A 22,528-nucleotide genomic window follows, 5' to 3' on the forward strand; every position below is an offset into this window, starting at 1 on the left:
CCTTTATTTCTCCCTTTCCCTGCCCCGGAGCCTGTGTGATAAAGATTAATTTGCTATTTCTGGGCCTGTGACATTTTTCAGAGCCTCCTGCTGGCTGCTGCCTCCATGCCAAGCCTGGCTGGGCTCCAGCCAACGGGATTAGCAAGGAGGGGCTGAGGGACTATGGTGCGCACCATGGAGTGGGGAAGGAAGGAGCAAGGGACTTTCAGAGTAGGTTATTATATGCATAGGATGGCTGACTGAAAGTGTACCTGGGTACATGTGTGTAGATCCTGGGCCTTAGTCCAGAGGATGCGAGGCCTAACTGATAATGGCTGCATGCAAGACTTGTCCCCTGGGGACACCCCAAAGGAAGATGTATCCTGGATCCTTTAATTATGGCTTCAGTGAGATAAAGGATTTAGCGTTTGGAATCTGCTTCCAGAATCAGGCTTCTTCTGCCTCTTGATTTCATTTTTCTTAACCGCTCCAGCTTTCCTGGGCGCCCAGATGCCTCTCCACATATTTCTAATAAGATAGTAATGAGGAGGCCAGAAGGAACACATTGTTTCTGATGAGGTCTCCCAAGAGCCATGTAGAGTAGAACTAAAGAAAGATCGCTTCTTCCTCCCAGCCTATTTTAGACTTCTTTATTTCCAGAGAAGAAGGTGGGGAGGGGTGGTTGTTACCTGCCACTGGATGATATTCTGCTCTTTTCCTACTGAGTCTGTCATTGGCGGTTAACACATTCCTGTCCTCCATCCCTTACCCCAAATCCACCTCAGCAAACAAGCACAAACCCTGGATTGAAGCTGAGTATCAGGGCATCATCATGGAGAATGACAACACAGTCCTGCTCAACCCACCGCTGTTTGCACTGGACAAAGATGCTCCACTGCGCTATGCAGGTAGGTGGGTAGCAGCTCTGGGAGGGGTGGGAGGCAGGGAGAGACTTATGAAGAGGCAGAGACAGGGTGACATTCATCCCTGTGCTGGATTCTAGCTCTCTCCAGGAAATGATCACCTCCGAACCTTGTTCCAGAGGAGGTCCCCAGTGAAGTCTGGAGGCAATTTGGGCACAGCTTGATTTAGGATGCTGTGAGCTGTTTCCCTTAGGGAGAGAAATTGAGGGTGGAGCCAGCTACTTTTTGACGCAGTTCTGCTATTTCCAAAGATCACATGCACAGCTCTGTGTCTGTGAGCACTGGAGAAAGCTGGTAGGGCACACTTCGCTGGCAGTGCTACATCCCCTCACAGTAAGCACAAATCCCTGAAACTACAGGCGAGGCTTTACAAGGGTTGTATTCCTGGTGCTTGCTTAGGCCGTGCCTGGAGTTTCCTCATGCATCCCCCCTTAGCTTTGGGAGAGGAAAAGTGGTCCCTGTGAGCTGAACTTTAGGATTTAGGTGACCCTATCTGCAGTTCCCTGCGGTACTGTGTACATCCTGCGTGTGTGGGTGGATGAGACATCATGGATCTTCCTGCTTTGGCTGTCTATCTGCAATATATGACCTGTTTTGCGTCCCTGAGGGATGCAGAGGAGAAATAAGGTGCTCCCTCAGTACTGTGGCTGTGTAGCACTAATAAATCTAGCTTGAGCCTTGTAACCTCTAATCTTTCTTGATGCTGGTCAAGACTCCTTGCTGTGGGAATAGTCTCCAGAAGAGGGCAATCTACATCATTAATGGCTGTAAGAGATGGCAGGAGGAACTCTTAGGGAACCAAAAAATGCTCAAGATGAGAGAGAAAGGAGAAATGAGGGAGAAGGGAGAGTGTAAGTTAGAAAGGAAGAAAATATGGGAGAGGGAAGCAAGGGGGCATAATGCGCTCTCCTCAGTCCTTTTCTTTCTCCCCTTCCTCTCTGCCTTTGTGGGTACCAGGTGAAATCTGTGGCTTCAGGATCCATGGGGCGGGTGTACCTTTTGAAGCTGTGATCCTGGACAAAGCTACAGGTGAGGGGCTGATCCGGGCCAAGGAACCAGTGGATTGTGAAGCACATAAGGAGCACACATTCACCATCCAGGCTTATGACTGTGGAGAGGGACCTGATGGAGCAAATACCAAGAAATCACACAAGTAAGTACATGCAGTCATTGCTGCATGTTACAAAATGCGATCTGTCACAGAAACACAGATGAAAATTGCTGTGGGAATGCTTCCTTTAGCCAGAAGTATTTTTCTCTAGCCTTGATGCTGTAACTCAACATGTTAATAAGACCCAAAGAGAAGTGTTCACTGACTGAGTCACATGAGTGAACACACTAGAAATGAGGGCTGCTTGACAGTTGTGTCTAAGGGTGGTGTTTTATGTTGCTGCATATAGGCAGGAGGTCCAGATTACATTATCATTCCTTTTGCTCTTTCTCTGGGGTGGGAAACCATTGTCCAAGCTCCTGCATGCCAACATTGCTGCACTGAAACCGAGGCCTCTTTCCTTGTTGTTGCTTTTGACGGCTGGAGATCAGACTGGCGCACTTTAGGGAACTGACTTACACTGAAATTTAGGTGGTGTATGGCTCCTAATCAGCCGATCAGTTCTTACTGATGTCTCTCTGCATCAGGGCCACAGTGCACGTTCGAGTAAATGATGTGAATGAGTTTGCTCCTGTCTTTGTGGAAAAGTTGTATCGTGTGGCAGTGACTGAGGGAAAGCTGTATGACCGCATCTTGCGTGTGGAGGCCATTGATGGAGACTGCTCGCCACAGTACAGCCAGATCTGCTACTATGAGATCCTGACCCCCAATATTCCCTTTCTGATTGACAATGATGGTAAGAATCTGCACCTACCATGAGCACGTCACTCCCCCTTTCCTGCTTTGCTCCCTCTCTGCCAGTCCCATTTGCTGGCAGAGCTGTGCTATGTGAATTTTATAGCGCTGCTGATCTCTCTCTCCTGGTGCAGAGACGCAGCAGCCATTTTGTGGGATGCTATACCTTGTTACAGAGTGGTACTGGGGAGGGGGACTGAACCCCTTTTTGGTTGTTTTTGTAGTTGATCAAAAATAAGAGTGATTTCTAGAAGGACCATCTTTGAAGAGACTGTCTTTCCTCTCCCTTGATCTCTTTGTTTTGCTAACCAGGGAACATCGAGAACACGGAGAAGCTGCAGTACAGTGGAGATCGTCTCTACAAATTCACAGTGACAGCCTATGACTGTGGAAAGAAGCGGGCTTCTGATGATGCTGAAGTGGAAATCCAGGTGAAACCCACCTGCAAGCCCAGCTGGCAGGGTATGAAACCTCCAAACACAGTTATGTCTTCCCTTTGCTTTTGCTGAACTACTACTCAGTCCTACTCATTGCAAATATTTGTATATACACATATAAATTTTTATGCCCATATATATGGTTCAGTTCTGGCATCAACCCATCAGCCCCATCTAAGGGGATGCAGCAGACATCTAAGTCTGTTGCAAAGCCACTGAAAGGCAATTCTAAAATTGGAAAATCATTCCTTGCATTACTGTGAACTATTATGTATTTGATAAAGCTCATAGACTGTATGCAGTGTAGATTGTTTTTGGGGCTGCTCATTTGGAGGATATTTGACTTTTCCAGAGGTGGTGTATGCCTACAGGTTCACCTTAGTCCATAGAATTAAGGGGAAATCAACACAGCTAAATATCTGCTCTGCCTGATAAGAGAGGTTAACAATCCAAGGAGTGATGCTACACTGGTACTAGCTGTAGAAGATGAGAATTTGGACTCTGTGCTTCTAGGAAATCTTCCCTTGCACTGATGCCAGCTGCATAAAGTTGTCTTTTCAACGTGGAAAGGGCCAAAAATCTCTGTTTCTGCGCTAGTCCATAGATGCCACTTGTGTGTGTGCCAAATGTTCTGGCCTTGGGTCCTTGGCAGGACCTAATCCGTCTCTTCCACTCTTCTTCATTAGGCTGGAACAAGAGGATTGAGTACACCCCGGGTGCAGGCAGCCTCGCGCTCTTCCCCAGCATTCACCTGGAGACCTGCGACGAGCCCCTGTGGAACATCCAGGCCACGGTGGAGCTGCAGACAAACCATGTGGCCAAGGGCTGTGACCGGGATAACTACTCCGAGAAGTCACTACGCAAACTCTGTGGTGAATTGATTCTTTCCTGGGCCGAGGGCAACTGTGGCACAGCACACTGCTCCTTCCCCTGGAGGGGTTCACAGTGGTAGCTCTGTGCCTCACACAGCAGAGATGCCGGGGGACACATTCCTCACATCTGCTGTGGTCAGCAGGGCTGGGAGAACACCTAGCTCACGGTGCTGCGTTGAGGGGCAGTGGGCACCCTGCCCGTATTTACAAGGGGCTCCCCATGTTTTCCTTGCTGGGAAGCCAGAGGTTTCTGTGCATTGCCCCAGTACGCAGAGTCTGTGGGACTCCCCTCAGCACAGACAGAAAAGTCACCATCCTTCTCCAGATAGGAGAAGGCCTATAGGCAATTCCTCCTCTCCCTGTGCTCTGGGACGTTACGACGAGCCCTCTAGCACCCTCTTCATCTGTTCCCCAGTTCTCAGGCTCCTTATTCTCCCATGCTGACATTCCTGACTCCTTCCGTTCTTGGTAGGTGCTGCTTCAGGAGAGATTGACTTGCTGCCGGTGCCTAGCCCCACGGCGAACTGGACCGCGCGGCTTTCGGTGCACTACAGCCAGGACAGCAGCCTCATCTACTGGTTCAATGGCAGCCAGGCTGCTCAGGTGCCTGTGGTGAATGGGCCAAATGCCCATGAGGGGCTGAGTGACCACTTCACCTTGTCCGTATGGATGAAGCATGCCGTGGTGCCTGGCAAAGGCAGGCGGGAAGAGGAGACGGTGATCTGCAGTACAGTGCAGAGCGGTGAGACGCTTTTCCTGGGGTCGTGACACTTCTGCCCACTGCCTGTAACTTGTCAGAAGGGATCGTCCCTGTAGGGGGAAATCTCTTGTGTTCCAGAGCGGGACCTGGGCAGGGGTCCCTCCTTTAGGAACACAGCTTCTTCAGGTGTCACTTTTTCAGGGAGCAGTCAAGCCCGCTGTGAGCACACGGTGTTGAGTGCCAGTTGTGCAGGCTAGCGTGTGCTTCTGGGCTCTGGCTAGTGAGAGTGCTCTGAGGTGTGATACGTAACTCCCTGTGCTTGTCCCTGGCAGAGGATGGCTACTCACATTACTCCCTGGCTGTGCATGGCTGCCGGATTGCTTTCCTCTACTGGCCATTGCTGGAAAGTGCAAGGCCTGTGAAATTCCTCTGGAAGCTTGAGCAGGTGAGGAAGCGTTTGCCTCTTCCCCATGTCCCTTCTCCTTCTGCCCTTTGCTGATCCCTTCCCCTGCTGTCTGCTGTAGGTCTGCGATGATGAATGGCACCATTATGCCCTCAACCTGGAGTTCCCTACTGTCACGCTCTACGTGGATGGCGTCTCTTATGACCCTGCCCTCATCCACGACAATGGCCTCATTCACCCACCACGGCAGGAACCCTTGCTCATGATTGGAGCCTGCTGGACCGGTGAGTGCCCGCTCCTTGAACCACGCTCTTCCCATATGGGAAACAAGGGAGTGGAGGGAGAGACAGAAGAGGTGAAAGAAACACCACCCAATACTAAATGATGCAAACCAAGTTGCAGCCATCTTGCATCCTTGGCACCAAAGCCAATGTGTCTCCTTCATTCCTTATGTCATTGGCAGCTTCATGGACAACAGCAGTAGAATATGCGATGGATAACCAGCTTTCAGGCAGAGGAGACTCGAAACTCTATACCTCATTCAGGCGTTGGCTTTCCTATCAAAGCTTTTCACCAGAGAGCAGGCAGTACTATTTGTGCTGCTGGTTGTATTGATGGGGATTTCTGCGTCTTGAGGGTCTATATGAAGAAGTCACAAACCATTCTGTAGAGGAATTGGGTTGGAGGACAAAGATCAGGTTAGGAACATAGTTAAGCCACTACCAGATTAAAACCCGTTCTGTGGAGATGTAAGGCTGCATTTCCCAGGTCTCTCAGTTCTCCTGCAAGACTGAAGCAGGACAGAACTAAAGGAATTTGCCTGCTGCTTGCCTTCGCTCCAGCAGAAATTTCTAGCAAGATCAAATCTTTACTGTAGTATTGCTTCTCCCAGGTCAGGGATCTTCCCACAGCTCTGTGCTCTCGATTGGCCTTTTGCAACCAACAAATACTAGTCAGCTTGGGACACCCTCCTGGAACCATCTGAGTTTCAAAGGGATGTTGAGAACATGGCTTGTTGTGAACATGGCTAGGACCATGTTCCATAAATGGGAATCAATTCCCAAAATAGGTATCATTGGGAAAGGAGAAAAAAACCCCTATACTTTCTCCCTTGTATCAGTTACTCATCCTACAGTCTCACCATCCCCTTCATGAGAGGGACTCTGCCCTCTTTCATCTGTGATGTGCTGTCTCTAGGCTTGAAGGGTGCACTGCTTGGCACATGACTCCAGAGCTGTTCTTTTGGCCTGGCCAATACAGGGACTTGTATGGATACTTGCCTGACCCTGTAACTACCCTCTTCCAATGCCTTACTACTTGTCTGAATGTTCTCCTTTTGCAGAGGAGAAAAACAAAGAGAAAATCAAAGGAAATGAGAACTCCACTGATACTGTACAAGGTAGGGAAAAAAAAGAAGATGGTTCTCTTCCCCTCTTCACCATGCATGACTATCAGTTCTTGCATGGTACCTTCCTCATACGGCTCCCCCAGTCCTGTCCTGCCACCTCCCACCTTCTTGGGAGGAAACCCCTTATTTGGCAGATTGGTTCTTGATATCTGTGGAGCATGAAAAGGCTGATAGGAGGACTACAGCCTGCTTTGAGAGATGGAGTATGCTTTTCATGTGGAGAAAGAGTCCTCATGCCTGATCATTAAAGTTGGTCTCTGAAGAACACAATAGCCATTAGAGACATCGGGAGATGTCACCTCATCCCTAACTATCTATGGAACATAGAGTTTCTTTTAAAAGCCCTCACAGGAAGCGGTGTGAGAAGGGGACAAGAAATTGTTTCCATCTGGCATTCAGCAGTTTGGCAGAAACTTCTCTATGCTACCCACCATTCACTACCCTAGTCTTTCTATTGGTCTGTTTTTCTCGCTTTCCTCCATCTGGAATTAAAAAACCCGTCATCTCCTTACTTCAGCATCCCCTGTCTTCTTCTTGTCTTTGCTTTTCCATGTTCTGTGCACCCTTCTGTCTCGCTCTACCTCCCTTGACATCTGTATGTCCCTCACACTGTTGCTTTTGTTGTCTTTGCTTTTCCATGCCCCATGCACCCCTCCGTCTCTCTCTACCTCCCTTAACATCTGTATGTCCCTCACACTGTTGCTTTTGTTGTCTTTGCTCTCTTCCTCGCCATGTCTCTCACACCCTCCACCTCCCATGTTTCCCTCAGGAGATCCTCTGTCGATACACCACTACTTCCATGGTTACTTGGCTGGCTTCACTGTGCGCCCTGGTAGCTTGGAGAGCCGGGAGGTTATTGAATGCCTGTATGCCTGCCGTGAGGGGCTTGATTACAGTGACTTCGACAGTCTGGGCAAAGGGATGAAGGTATGCCCATCTGCCCAGCTTGCATGGGTCTCCTCCACTCTCCTCCCCAGCCTTGCTTCCCAGGACTTTGCCTGCCCTCCCACCTCAGAGAACTCCCCACCTTTCTCCTTTGTGTCTCTCTTAGCCTGAACTCTTGGCATTTGCCAAGGAACCCTGAGTATTTTCTTCTCTTCCACCTGTAGGTTCATGTGAACCCCTCTCAGTCCCTGCTCACCTTGGAGGGTGACGATGTGGAAACCTTCAACCATGCAATCCAGCATGTGGCTTACATGAATTCCCTGCGCTTTGCTACCCCTGGAGTCCGGCCACTCAGGCTCACCACTACTGTCAAGTGAGTGGACAAAGCAGCACCTCCAGCTAAGTTCAGCAAGAGGATTACCTCTCTTTTGACTAAAATCACACTCCCTCACCTTGTATTTTAATTCTAATTGATGGTCTCAAAATGGGTAGGAGTCTTCCTGAAAATAAATAGTAAAGTATCCAATATCCAAATAGATACTGTAATACTGGGGTCTATGCAGGTAGCAGAACTTCTGCCTTCACTCATGGTGTTCTTGGCATGTGGGCTGGTTTTAATTTTCTCTGTGGTGTGTAGATGTGACCAAGTCACCGGAAACCCAGTGATGTCATTCCTACCACACCTCTCTGTCTTGCACAGCAGGCTATAGGGAAGCTTTAGGAAGACTACCAGAAAAAGGATATTCCCTTCACTGGCAGTAATGGGCAGGAGATGTTCTTTTACAATGCTGCTGGTGGAAGCTTGGGCCAACTGATGCTCTCTACTTCTCTCCTTCAGGTGTTTCAGTGAAGAGTCCTGTGTCTCCATTCCTGATGTGGAAGGTTATGTTGTGGTGCTACAGCCTGATGCCCCCCAGATCCTGTTGAGTGGCAATGCCCGCTTTGCTCATCCTACATCAGACTTTGAGGGTCCTGATGGGGTCCCCCTGTTCCCCAACCTCCAGATCACCTGCTCTATTTCTCACCAGGTGGAGGCCAAGAAGGATGAGAATTGGCATGGTACCGGTGAGTAGAGTACAGGGCGAGGTATAAGAGACAAACTGGAGAGACCTGCAAGTGTTGCTGTCCTGCAGAGGAAGTAGAGCCCCTCTACACCCAAAATAGGAGAGAGTTTACAAATACAGAAGCAAGGCACATTGTCTGTCAATATGTAGGCTAATCAGTTCTTATCCCTTTCTGCTCCTCCCTGTACTTTTTCTGTCCACCCAGTTAATTTGCCTCGCTCTCTCCTCCTTTCCCAGGCTGCTCATTCCTAATCCCTTTTACATTTTACCTACATTTCCCTTTATTGAATCCAGCAGTGGATGGATGTCCTGCCTGTTACCCTCTCCACTCCTGCACTTACTCAGTCTCCTCCTGCTTCCTTCTCTCCTGCTTTCCTTATTTCTCGCCCCCTCCCAACTCTTCCTGCATCACTTATTCCTTGAATTCCCCAGTCAGTTTCCTCACACCCTATAATATCTTGTCCCTCAATTTCTCTCCATCTTCCTCAGATTACTTCTCTGCACTCTGTGTTCCACATGTCCTTTCACTTCTTTCGTATCTTTTCTGGTAATGGGATTTTTTGCTCATAGTTTTCTGTTTAGCAGCTTTGCCTTTCCTCATACAATGATGAGTTTCTTGACTTGGAGCAGGTTGGTCTTAGCCCTGCTGAAAGCAGTTAGTCATTGAATGTGGTTGCCATTTTAAAGAAGATAAGATCTCAACCATGGTAACCAGCAGTTGTGAGACAGGGGAAGGCTTTCAAAAGCACTTCAGGGTCTGGGAATGTGTGATATCCTAATTTGCACATTGTCATTGTCAACAGAGTCCTTACAGCCAAGATGTGTTATCATGCACCAGTCCAATAATAGTATGTCGTTCCAAAATAAAGTGACTTTATTATGTGCATAAATAATGTCATTAGAACCAGGGGGACTCCTCCAACAAGTAATTAGACTGACAGTGATTTTACTCAAGGTCAGTACTAGCCAGAGAAAGAGAAGTCATTATGTATGATGTGAGCACTTTTAAGTAAGTGGGTACCACTCTGAGTAACTCCTGCCTTCACTGATGGCTGGCTGGCTTTCTGACCCTGTCTTCTTTCCGTTTGCATCTCAGTGACAGACACACGAATGTCAGATGAGATTGTGCACAACCTGGATGGCTGCGAGATCTCATTGGTGGGAGATGACTTGGACCCAGAGAGGGAGTATCTGCTCCTGGATGGGGCACTGCTGCAGCAGCGGGGCCTGGAGCTTGTTAACACCTCTGCCTACCTGACCATCACAGGTATGTCCTCTCCTTTGCCACAGCCGTCTAATTATGCCTCTCTCACTGCCTGTCAGGCATCACTGGGAGAAGCACTTAACCCGATGTTAGAGATGTGTTGGTGTACTTTGTGAGACTCTGAGATGTAACCATTTGTTGAACTCCTGGCTTTTGAAAGTCCCAGGCCATCTCCTCGGGGAGGCGGCTCCTCCTCCAGCACACAGCATGGTGTCTGAGCTCTGACCCAGGCTTCTATCACTCCTCCTGACTTACTCCCATTGCCCTTGGGGTTTGGTGTTCTCAGATACCAGCAGCATTTTGCATGACATGACTGGGGGACAGCACATCCCACAGGTTGTGGACTGGTACAACACTATTGTACTGTCAGAACTTAACAGGGCTGTTGCTCTTGATTCTTCCTTCCCTTCCACGTGTTTCAGCAGTGCAGGCAGGGATTTCATCAGGTCCTTTGCAGCCAGCTCCAGCTCTGCTCCCTTCCCAAAATTAATCAACCCAGCATTGCCTTGGATTCTTCTATAGCTCCTAGTTGCTACAGCATTACGATGCCAGATGACTTTGAAGCAGGAGCTCTCTCGCTCCACACCAATTCTCTTCTTGTCTCAGGTGTGGAGAGCATTGCAGTTTATGAGGAAATACTACGCCAGGTCTCATACCACATCAACCATGGCGCTGCTCTTTATGAAAGGAAGTTTCACCTGTCCTGCACTGAGATGAATGGACGCTACTCCAGCAATGAGTTTACTGTTGAGGTACAAGATCAATACATGCACATACAGGTGTTTGTGCATGCATGGAGGGGACATGGTGGACGGGAATGCACACAATGTAGAATGTATCGCGATGAACACAGGGCTGAGTCTCACTCTGGTCTTTCTGTAGGTGAATGTCCTCCACAACATGAACCGAGCTGCTCATCCTAACCATATTCTGAGTTCCCAGCAGTTCATGCACCGAGGCCATCATTTACCCCCAGAGCTATCTGGGCACAGCTTGGCAAGCATCCATAACAACCCAAGTATGTAACACTATCTTTTGGTTTTATTCCTTTAGGTCAGGATGCTGATTTTCTGATATCCTGGTAGAACCTATAGCAGAGGATTCCTTTCAGGCTCCCTATGCCCATGTTATTGAGTTCTCATTATACTGTACTGTCCCACTCTTCATTAGCAAATGGACTGCAATCTGTGTCAAATTGTGCTTTAGAGCTTGGTACAACAGTCCTCCTCTTTTGGTGTGTTGTTTTCTTGATGTAGAAGCAGTCTGAAATCTACACCTGAGAAGGTCTAAAAAGAAGGACCGTAAGCTGGTACGATTTCATTCATGCACCTCGCAAAGGTGCTATGCAGGCTTGGGTAATGCAATTTTAGAAAGAAGCTTCAACAGCAGGAGAGAAAAAAGAGAATCAAGACTGCCACTGCTCTAAAAAAAGAGATGGGACTAGGTGGCGATCAGCAAGGCAGAAAAATATAGGAGACAGCACCACACAGATAAGAGGATTCTTGCCCCCAAAACAGAGGAGAGAGAGAAGCCTGAAAGCTAGACTAGAGATTAGATTTGTTGGTTTGCCCTGGCAGCCCTGTGCCACAAGCATGACCACAGTCTAATTGGCTCCTCCTAGGCTGTGAAAGCTCTAGGACTGTTACAGAGGACCCTGCGTTGGTTTTGGCCCCCTGTTGTAGGGAACATGGAAAGCACCTTTGGTGCTAGCTTTTGCTGCAGCTTCCTGCAGCAGCTGATCCCAAGCTGGTCCAGTCCTGCAGCCGGCACTGAGCCACTGCAGGGACAGCCTACGTACATGCTGGGAGACGACCAAAAACCAGCCTTTGCCACTCCCTTCCCCAGCTCTGCCCTAGCGCAGCAGAAAAGGAAAAGTTGTCCCTGCTGTACAGAACCACGCAGAACAAATCCACGGAGGGCCTGGATAGATTTTGCAGGGAAGGGGGTTATCTGGGGAGTCAAGGCTTGGCCTACAGGCCTAGAATAAAGGGGTGGGAGTTGGGCTAAGGGTCTTAGATGTATTTCAGGTTTTCTCCTGTGGAGAAGCTGGGCTTTGACCGTGGCACTAATTAGAAGGCTATCACAGCCCTCACCTCTGCCCCATGTGCAAAACGGACTTCTTTTGGCTTCCTTCTTTCTCTACTGCTTGCACAGAAATCACACCCTCTGAAAATCATCCTCGTGCCCTTAGAGGCTCTCCCTGGCACACATTTCTCCCTCCCAAGGGGAGGATACAAATGGCTGCTGTGCAACATATTCCGGTGACTCTGTAGATGAAGACATGCAGTCTACAGGCCAGGCTGACATCAGAGGATGCCTGGACCTAGGCATCCTGGCAAACTGTGCAGGCCTCAAGTGAAGATGCAGCAGCTAAAGGCAGGAACTGCCTGTGCCCAGGGGAGCAGAAAAGTCAGGACACGTTCCTGTCTAGACCAAAAACCCAAGCTCTGCCTAGGAACCCCAGTTCCTGCAGGTCAGGTTGGAAATGCATGTTTCTCCGACAGACTCTAATGACGCCTTCTCATTTTCTTTCTCCAAAGTGGTCCCCAGTGCTGCCACTGTCATCATTGTGGTGTGTGTGGGCTTCCTGGCACTCATGGTGATCCTTGGCATCCTGCGCATCCACTCCCTGCACCGGCGGGGAGTCGGGCAAGAGGTCCCTGGGGCTGCTGAAGGAGGGCACACAAGCACCGGAGGCAAAGAGAGCGACATGTTCTGGGACGACTCAGCCCTCACTATCATAGTCAACCCCATGGAGGTGAGGAGCAGCCACCAGTGGCTGGGGCTGGGTGGGCAGCTGTGTTGCCAGATCCTTCCCCTTACCCCGTGTCTCACCTCCCCAGTCCTACCAGAGCTGCCAGGAGAGGGCAGCAGAAAGCGGCGAGGGCAGAGCTAGTGAGGGCATAGACGATGATGACAGCACCGACTCGGAGACACCCGACTCCCCAGACAGCAATGACGTGGATGACCGACACATCATTGGCAAAAGTGACGTCTCTCACCGCTACTAGGAGCTTTAAAACACCAATCCAATGGATCCCCCCAAAACATGTGGCTGGAAGGAGGAGGTGTCTTACTTTTAACTTCTTCCTTCCCCCACCGTGTACACATGCTCTCCTCCCTCATTTGTCATTTTTGCCTCCCATGTCCCCTCATCTTCTGCCATTCTCATTGTGGACATTCCCCACATTATTGACCTCCCATCTGGCTCTCTAGAAACATGTGTTAGGGCACTTGCACATGACAGTGGCACAGTTCAAACTATGATGAGGAAGGAGGGGCTTGGAAAGAACAGAAATTTGGAAGGAGGAGCCAGCCACAGGGCTCAGTGTGGGGTCTCTCACAACCCCTCCCCAGATATTATATATATATATTGTATATTTTTTCAATGTTGTCGTTTGAGGTTTATTCTCGTTTCATGCAAAAAAAAAAACCAAACACTGCAGCTTGTGTCGCTTTGTAAAATTGTCAATACTCCTAAACTAAATGAACGAAGGTAAGAAGGATGAGGAAACAAAGTGGATTTTAAAATAAATGGATTTCAAATAAAATGTTCAGGGCTTCTGCAGTTTTTCACTACAAGCAGGGAAAGAAACGGTCAGTGTAGCCTCTAATGTGAGACTGGAGATTGGCCAGAGCACGTATTTACTGAAATTACTGCCTTATCTCGGGGAAGGGTTACATTTTTTAGTGTATGTGCTGGAACAAGAAGAACACATCACACCTGGCCCTACCCCCTGCCTTTTTGAGAGTCAAAATACTCTTTGTAAACACAATGTAGCCTTCCCCGGGACACGGGGCTAGGAACCCACAGAGGAACAGAAGACATCCCAGCCTGTCACATTCAGCAAACTGAATTCTTGATTACAAAAAAAAAAATAAGGCTCTTTCCATACACTTAGTGTATCATCAATACAAACAGGCTCAATCCTCAGCTTCATCCATCTTTTCACCTGATCCACTTTACCAGCATAAAAGAGTATTTTTCACACCAGGGATTCCAGCTTGTAGCAGAACAGCCCCAGCACTTCTGAGGGAAGGAAATGTCCTCCTCTTTCTGTTGGGAATGGAGGGGATGGAAACACAACAGATATTGGCAAAGCATGGCTATGAGCCCAGTAGCATGAGTTGTTAGGGTAGTGCTTCATAGCAGGTTGTGCTTCTTCCCTTTATCTACTTGGTCTGGTTTTTCAGACCTTGTAAGACAAAGAGAGTCTGTCAGCTGCCTGACACATCTCGGGGCAATGGCTGCAACATGTTAAGGACCCAAAGGAAGATTGTGCAATAGGACATTTGCTGGCAGCCAAGGTCGAGAAATCCTCCTTGGGGGCAGAAAGGTAGCGCAGTAGGTGAGAGAGGAAGGGCCCCTCTGAGGGCATGAAAGGTCTCAGCACAAGATCTCTGCTTGCTGCAGTTCTCTCAGATGTCTCAGCTCTAGCCTGTCTTCATGTCCAACTATGCCCGTGTATGGTTGTTACTGGGTCCAAAAGAAGTGAACATGCTGAGTCTGTCTAAGATACTCTTACGCTTTCTCCTTTGTCTCCTTCCCAGTAAGTTCCATGCCCTTGTTTCATACAGGGAGCTTACAGCAGGCACTGTCAAACCAGTGCCCTGAAATCTTGAAGCACTGGAATAATTCAAGTCTCCAGAAAGAAGAAAGGCTACATTGTGCACATTGGAGCCAAAAATTTTGCACAAAATAGTCTTATGTCCTGAGAATGCTATGCCTGTCCCAGTTCTGATATGCGATGAAAAGCACCACCTCTTGGAGCATGGAAAAAGACCAAGTCTCAGGACCATGAGGTCCCTGTATCTCTACAGCAGCCTCAGCCAGGTGCTACAGTGTGCTTACAAGGTAGAAGAGGCCAAATGTACGATGAGTTCATAGGTAGCCATCATGATAGCTGTGTTTGGGATCTGGCGGATCAAGTGAGCCAGGAGCCCTCGGTATAAAGCCAAGGGACCCTCTTCATGGACCACAAGCTGCAGAGTCTGTATAAAGGAACGGTATCGTGACCCTTCTTCTCGCAACCGTGTCCGAATGACCTCTGGAGAGACAAAAAGGGAAATGATATTAGCAGATTGATCCTACAGGCATGGCATCTCCCATTGAGGGGAACAGAGGGTGGACCCACTCACCATGTGGGTATGCAATGCATGAAGCACATGTTTTGGAGACAGCAGCAGCTCCCATTAGTCCAAAGAAGTCATGGCTGTTTGGTGAAAGTGTGAGTGGTGGGGAAAGGGAGTGATGGCTGTTTCTCAGCTGCTGTTTCAGTGCTTCATAGATGACAAAGTGTATGATGGTCTCTGACACTCCAGCATAGGAGGCAGTGATACCACGGTAAAATCCACGAAGGCCTTCAGTGCGGTACACATGCATGGCACATTGGAGAGCATTGCTGGCCATCTCCCCCTTCACCCTGTAAAGAAGAGGGAGGGTTAGAACAGCATACTGCTCCACTGACCTAAAATGCTGTTATGAACACAACTGTATGACTCTTCCCAGCATGCCTTGAAGACCTATGTTCTGATGGCAAGTCACAGACCCCTACCCAACCCCACCCCCAAACCAGTCCTGATTTGACACGGAGTGGCTCTGCATTGCTAGCCTGCCTTACCTGGCTTCCAGCTGCATCCTGGTTTTCACTAACCAGATAGGGTTGGTGAGCGTGGCTGAAGTAATGCCTGGAGAACAGACGAGGAAAACAGCCATGAGCACCTGGATCACGCTGACAGTTTGTGAGGAGGTGCTGATCTATCAGCTCTCTGAATACTGCTTGGCAAGCTGCAGGCATTGGCAGTTTGAGAACGACCTTGAGCTCACATGGGAGGAGACATTTAGGGCAGACTATCTCATTCTCCTCCTCCCCCATTCCATCCTTTGTCTGGTGGTAATTAGCTCCTCTGCCTCCAACATACCCTACTACAGGCCCTGGTGTTACAAAGAGGCAGGAAACAACGGGCTAAACTTGCAAGAGTGGAAGATTTTATTAGAGAACTGGGATATATAAAGAGAAATGATTCTGTGAGTGGTCTAAATTACATGCTGCCTTCTCCCTCTCACAGCTGAATGGAGCTGATAGCAGCTGAAGGGGTAAAGACTAGATCCATGACTTGAAGAGATGACCCTAAGAAGAACGAAGAGTGAGAAAATGTTTTGGTTACCCAAGGAACTCACTGCTCCAGGTGTGGAGGGAGAAAACTTCAGAAGAGAGAGCAGGACTGATGGGAGCAGCAACGGGGAAGGAATGAAACCCATTTACACTTACAGACAGAAGGACCCCTAGGCTCTAATTTGAGACAGAGGAGGCTCACCTGCACAGGCTGCTGATAGCATGTGTACTTTCTTGGACTCCGGTACAAGGACAGCATTGAGCCTCTCCTTAACACCAGAATAGGCAGCAAAATATATAGCCCTGGTGGAAAAAAATACAGGGGAGGTTACAGCTCACCTATGAGGAGCAGAGACAGCACTGCTGTAGGGTCTCACTCCAACTTTTCTTATTCCCAGCACAGGTTTGTCTAATGTGACATCAGATACCATTTATACTAGGCCCACAGCAATCATCTTATCTTACAGCTATGATCAGAAGGTCCAGAAAATGTCTGTGTGAAGGGGTCCTGTGGCACAATTAGCACAAGGCCCAGACTGCTTTCAGAATGTGGGGCAACAGCTGTCACGGAGGACCTTTAAAAAGTGTACAGCATGAGCTATCCTCAGGGACCAGTACTCACCGGGAAGGAGCAACCCCAACAAGGTTTGGGCCCAGACCTCGGAACAGGGATCGCATGCCTTCCTTCTCAAGGATGGCCCTACAGAAGGAAATGAACACAGAAATTAGCAGAATAACTAAGCTGGGGGCTCTCCTGTTCCTCCTCCTTCTTTGTTCTTCAGTACTTCTTGTAGCATCCTCTCCTCACCTCCCGTGTTATCCTTTTTCTGCCCTACTCTCATTTTCTCTCCAACAACTTCTCCTCTCTCCTTCAGTCGTTTCTTCCTATTCTTGCTGACACCGTCACTCTGGGTCTGATCAAACCACTAGCTGAGAAATTTCTCACAGTCCCAAAAGCTGCCTTGCAGACTCAGAGTTCAAAGCACAGATCAACTGTGAGAATCAGATGTACCTGTGCTCTGATGAAACTTCCTACCGCACTTCCGGTTTTCAGAGCCTCAGCTCAAATGCTACTTCCGTCTCTCTCTCTCTTCCCCCCTCTCTCTCCACCTGATGGCCAAACCTTCACCTCCCCGGTGCGAACATGCACGCTGCCCTACCCTACTCACCTCAGCAACTTCAGCACTCCAGGAGATGGTGGGGTGGGGTTCATCAGCCTCACACTCATCCCCGGCAGCTGTATCTCTGAGAGGCACAGAGGCCGCAGTGTCAGTTGGGATGACTGTAGACGTGTCTTCACCACTTCCAGGGGACAGGTCAGGATGGCTCCAGCTGTGCCACCACATCTAGGGCATAACAAGGGCATAACAGCACATGTAAGAATGACCCCTGTGCAGGAACAGGGCAATAATTCTGACCCTGTTCATCCACAACCTCTCCCCTCTAGGAGAGGAGGTTAGTCCCCCCAGCCTACGTCACACATGACCTCCTGCTCTGACATTGATTAACGTAATAACGGCTTAGCTTGGGACATCTCCTGGCAGCCTCACTCTGAAACCTCACTCAGTATTTGAGACAAACAGTCCCAAGTCCACAGGGACTCAGCAGTCCCTCAGCTCAAAGCTGCTGATCTTTGCATTCAGAATTTCCCAGAGCAAACATTTCTGCTGCCCAACCTCGCTGCAATGCCTTCTGCTGAGATCACCGGGCACCGTGCCTCACACCTCCCCACAGCAGCATTGGCTCAGAGAGGGACAGCACAAAACCCTCCCACCCCTCAGCCTGCCTGTGTCTTCAACCCATAATCCATTCAGCCCCACATTTGCAAGGCCCTGTAAGCAAGATCTGTATTTTCTGCCAACAGCTAGGCTCACCCCCAGCCTGACTTGCTTAATGAAAGAGGACCCTGACCTTCAGCAGACAGAAGCTATTTTTGGAACTCATGAACCATCACCATCAGTCTAGCCACACCTCAGTAATGCTGAAAGGACACGTATCCCCTTTTTCCCTTTCTGCCACCCAGGGACAAGTCAGAATCAGAGAACCGACACATTTGGTTCTCAGCTTCTGCCCCTTCAGATCCTCTGACTGACAACTCTGTTCTTCTAGAGGATGCTCAGTACCTGAAAGGTTGTTTTGAGATGAATTTGCATGGAACAGCCATGCAAGAGGCTTTGACGAACAGACAGATGTTCATATCTGCTACAGCCAAACTCACTTTGTTTCACAAGAGATGGAGGCTTAAAAAAAGCTCACTCTGCTCCAAAGAAAGAAAAGCCAACCGAAGAACTACAAGATATCAGGGAAGAATCAAGTCTATCAACAGAATTACATATGACGGTACAGGACAGCAAATGGCTAGAGTTCCGAAGAATTATTTTGAAAAAGTCTATACAGTTCAGTGCACTGCATTGCTCTCAAAGCCTTTGCTCCTAGGGTTTCATTTATTATTGCCTGCAGGTTAGGGGGGAGGAAAAGAACAAAAAAAAAAAAAAAAAAGAGGCCTGGATGCCTATTGCAATGAAGTCCAAGAGTTGAAGATCTGGCAGCTAGAAGGTTATGCAGCTAATGATGCCAGCAACTAGTTACGCTACTCCATTACACTCATGCTGCTTTGTCAAGCCCCTTGCAGATCTGCGCAGTGGTGATGACTTGCAGAGCAGCTGATCAGCAGTAATTTCCCTCAGGAGATATGGTGAGTGGTGGGAGTCTGGGATCAGGTGGAACACAACCAAAGAACTTAGCTCGGGCTCAGAAGACAACACAAAGCAAAGCAGCAAACGTCCTGGCTCAGGTTCTCTGGATGAACAAGCTGATCAAGCACAGACACCAAGACAGCCTACATAGCGATCCAGGAGTCGCATGAGGCAGGGCCTCCTTTTACAAAAGCCATGTTGATTCTTCCCATGTAGACCATATTCATTCAGGGGTCCAACAGTCCTGTTCTTTACCACAGTTTCTACTGATTTGCCTGATACAGGCTCCCGACTTACATGCCTGTTGTTTTCTTGACCAGAAGTGTAGTTTCCAGTTCAGGAGAAGACCGAGTACAGTGGTGACAGAACAAGACATCTAAGAAGTCTGAATAGAGCAGTTTCAAACTCTTGTCTAAAAGCTGAGCAAACACTACAACAGGACAACATTTAGAGAAGCAATTGCTTGGTATCCTCAAGATTTTTCTCTCTAACAGTGCATAAGGAGGCACAACTTTATATAATGTTTTCATAATATCTCATTTCTTCAAGAAGTCCCTACCTGAGTGTGGTCAGGTTATGAATTTGAACCCACGTCTCCAGTATGTATAAAAGTTTCCTGAGTTCAAGTTCCTCAAGCTACTGATACGTATAGATAATAGAGAAGAATTTTAAAAGCAATAATAAGAGTTAAAGAAATTGTTACTCCTTAGCGTGGTGGTCATTTAATCAGCAGTAAGAGAGTCCGAGGTGAAGGCGGACCTCTGAGCCACTATGGCTCAATGGCGAGACTAGGGAGGATTTTTCAGGGAGCAAAGAACACTGACTAAACAAAGCTAAGGAAATAAGGTGTACCAGTTGTTCAAAACTAGGAGAAATCTCAACTATGATGTCTTATCACGCACTACATGATGATACAGCTGCTCACCGTGTACGAAAGGCATAGGTCTCCAAAATTCTTCTGTTTCAGGAGAAATGGAAAATTATGTACACTCGTCACAAAGAGATGAACTGTTTTTCAGTCCAATGCTAATGAAGGCAAAATTTAACAAAATCTAGTCGGAACAAACATTTTTAAAACAGCAGGCACAAAAACCCCATGGCCATGGATATTAAAAATAGCTGACTGAGGAGACTTCACACCTACAGATTTAAATGCTTGAGAAATGTTAGGGATCTGAGGAAATATACTAGCCTAGAAGAGTTCTAATGTCTCCCAGGACTAAAAAAAAAAAGCGTATTTGTAGTAATTTATGCTGCTAAGGTTATATGGTTATACGACCTGAGATTCATGCCAGAAGAGAATTACAGAATCAGATCACTATAGACTTAAAAGACACTTTGTACTAATCAATGGGGGAGGGGGGGTGGCTATATTGTTGGGGTTTTTTTATGGAACTTACCAAACAAAAGCTGGATTCACAAAAGCAACTACAAAGATGTACCATACTTCAGTTTTGCAAAAAGTGAGCTTGATATCTGACAAAAACACACTTGGAGCCTTAACACTCTGTCTACAGCATAGATGCTAAATGGATTAAAATCAGACCACAAAATCTCAAAAAGAAGAAAAAAAATATCAGCCCCACTCTTTCCCTGCCCTGAAACCAGTTGTCAGTAAAGAATCAAACAGCAGTGGTCCAGCAAGAGTCTAGGAAAATAACTTCTAGACTAGACCTAACAATTTTCAGTTTTTCCACCAACAGACAGGAAGTAACATTTTACTCTTGATAAAATCCATGGGTGACAAAGATTGTCACAGTACTGAGCAAAGCTGCAACGACTGGCAAATAATGAAAACACACATGGAACTGAGCAGTCACCAAGGGTCCTTATGCTGCGCTTAAACAGACTGGTTTAAAAAAACCAAACCCCTGAAGTCATTACTCTAGAAGCAGGAACAAAAGCAATTCCTGCAAAATTATGATGAAGAGCAGCAGCTGACAACCAGTACAACATGCACCCCCAAAGCAAAGAAGTGACAAAAAGAGCTAATTGAAGAAGGCAGGTAATTTTACCTTAGAAAACAGTACTTGCCTCTAGATCTTGCTCTCACATTTTAAAAGGAAAACTGAAAATTTTGAGGTGGCAGAAAAAGAGGATTAGTTGAGAGAAATAAAAAAACCGCTGTTAACATTTTTTCAATGATCTGAAAAGGGTATGAGAACATGCACAGAGGTGACATGGTTTACTGGTAATTCACATTTTAGCCCTTACTTAGGCTAGCCAAATATTGAGATGGCTTGAAGATCTTCATTTAAGAATAGCAATGCTAGGTCAGACAAACCTGCAGTTAAACCAGGATTCTGCCTAGGACACAGGCGAATAAAGATCACCTACAGAAGAGTAGGAGAAATACTCATCTCCAGAACACTCTCCCAGCTTCCTGCAATTTTCAGCTCAGGGACTTCCTCAGCCAGAAATGTTGCATTGCATTTAATAGCATTCAACACATTCTTTTTCATTAATCTTTTTAAAATGCTTTCTGGACACACAAAAAGCTTTTACCCTCTAATATCCTGTGGCCAGGAGTCCCACAGTTTAACTGGACACTGTGTTAAGAGCTAAGTTCTTGCATTAGTTTTGAACAAACCTCTCGCAAGTTTCATTTGATGGTCCCCAGTTCTCGTACTAAAAGATAAAGTGAACAACTGTTCCTTCATCAATGTTTCATTAGGTAAAACAGTAATATTAACTATATACTGCAGCAATAACCTGAACTTCTTATTCATCTCTTATTCATCTTATTCATCTCTTGGGTTTTAATTAATTGTAATTCAAGGATTATTGCTTAATGGGCAAAGACAGGATACAGACTGACAAAGCTCCCACTAGCAATGCTCCTGTCACCAGGCAACCTCTCATAGTTTTTCAGGAACCGAAGTGGAAAATGAGGATAAGGAAAAGCTTAAGAAGAAAGCTAAGAAATATCAAAAAATATATTAAGAAAGGCTAAGATGCAGTGACTATATAGTTCAAAGGATAAATTAATAAAAGAAAATAACATATACAAAGTAACACTGGGAACAGAGAGTGCAAGTACATATAAGCAAAGATCGACATAACACAACAACTGCATTAGCTGCAGAAAACCAGAAATTTACTAATTAAGAGCAATTAAATGATGTGCTTTATTGCACATGCTATACCGCAGACCTCACTGTCACACGGACTCCAACAGCCTGGTGGAATTTGGAAAGGGATTAGGTGACTGTCTAGGCAAGGGAGTTCTGCGGTTACTCAGCAAAGTCCGGAGGACCACAGTATCTTCTGCTTTAGGACATCATAAACTTAACGTTCATTGTTTTGAGACTTAAATGTTTCTTAAAGAGAAGAGGGTGAAACGCCGCACGAGAAGGGACTTGCTCAAGGGCACGCTGCGAATTCAGAGGCACTGCTGAGATCCACGCTCCAAACACCTGACTCACCAGAACCAGCCGCACTATTTAAAGCCAGAAAAGACATGCAGGAATCTCAGCCACGTGATGATGGATGGTTGGCTGCCCTCCCAAAGACAAGGATGCTCCACCATTTGCTCTGCTGAATGGGCCTCGTGGCGCCTCTCGTTCCCCCATTCAGCACCCCACTTTCCTTGCCCCCCCATCCCCAGTAAGCTCAGGCTGGACAAAATGCCAGGCGAAGGCCCCCGTGGCTCACAGGGAGGCTCCCCTTCTTCCCAAACTGCAGAACCATACATTCACCCTGGCGCTAAGCGGCTGTGCCATACCAATGTGCCGCCTACATTTGAACCTGGCACAGCAAAGAAAGCGTGGGTGCGGATTATGGGGCGCAGGCAGCGTCTGGCGTGGGGCAAGGCAGGGTCTCCTCTCCCCCGGCTCTTTGGCAGCTGCTGCTGGACGTGCGGCCCCACAGTACCCGCGCGGGGGGGGGGGGGGGGGGGGGGGGGGGGGGGGGGGGGGGGGGGGGGGGGGGGGGGG

At 47.8% G+C, this 22,528-nt stretch overlaps 2 protein-coding genes across 2 annotated transcripts; one reads left to right on the forward strand and one right to left on the reverse strand.

Moving 5' to 3' along the window:
• The first annotated feature begins 796 nt into the window (after positions 1 to 796).
• Positions 797 to 13,426, forward strand: CLSTN3 (calsyntenin 3). The gene is made up of 17 exons (XM_009287134.2): positions 797 to 887; positions 1,860 to 2,055; positions 2,541 to 2,749; positions 3,061 to 3,210; positions 3,872 to 4,057; positions 4,530 to 4,799; positions 5,090 to 5,202; positions 5,282 to 5,444; positions 6,503 to 6,559; positions 7,338 to 7,495; positions 7,678 to 7,826; positions 8,292 to 8,518; positions 9,614 to 9,784; positions 10,388 to 10,533; positions 10,664 to 10,799; positions 12,322 to 12,539; positions 12,625 to 13,426. The coding sequence occupies exons 1-17, from the start codon at positions 812 to 814 to the stop codon at positions 12,790 to 12,792; spliced, it is 2,793 nt and encodes a 930-aa protein (XP_009285409.1). The 5' UTR covers positions 797 to 811; the 3' UTR covers positions 12,793 to 13,426.
• A 200-nt stretch (positions 13,427 to 13,626) lies between these two features.
• Positions 13,627 to 18,094, reverse strand: LOC103905510 (solute carrier family 25 member 36). The gene is made up of 7 exons (XM_009287190.2): positions 18,021 to 18,094; positions 17,067 to 17,243; positions 16,520 to 16,597; positions 16,100 to 16,200; positions 15,403 to 15,469; positions 14,921 to 15,204; positions 13,627 to 14,829 (listed from the first exon to the last, which is right to left on the reverse strand). Exons 1-7 carry the CDS (start codon positions 18,092 to 18,094, stop codon positions 14,630 to 14,632), a joined length of 981 nt encoding a protein of 326 aa, XP_009285465.1. The 3' UTR covers positions 13,627 to 14,629.
• Positions 18,095 to 22,528: the final 4,434 nt, after the last annotated feature.

This window comes from Aptenodytes forsteri, unplaced genomic scaffold (genome assembly GCF_000699145.1).
Source record: "Aptenodytes forsteri isolate BGI_AS27 unplaced genomic scaffold, ASM69914v1 Scaffold216, whole genome shotgun sequence".
Lineage (NCBI taxonomy): Eukaryota > Metazoa > Chordata > Aves > Sphenisciformes > Spheniscidae > Aptenodytes > Aptenodytes forsteri.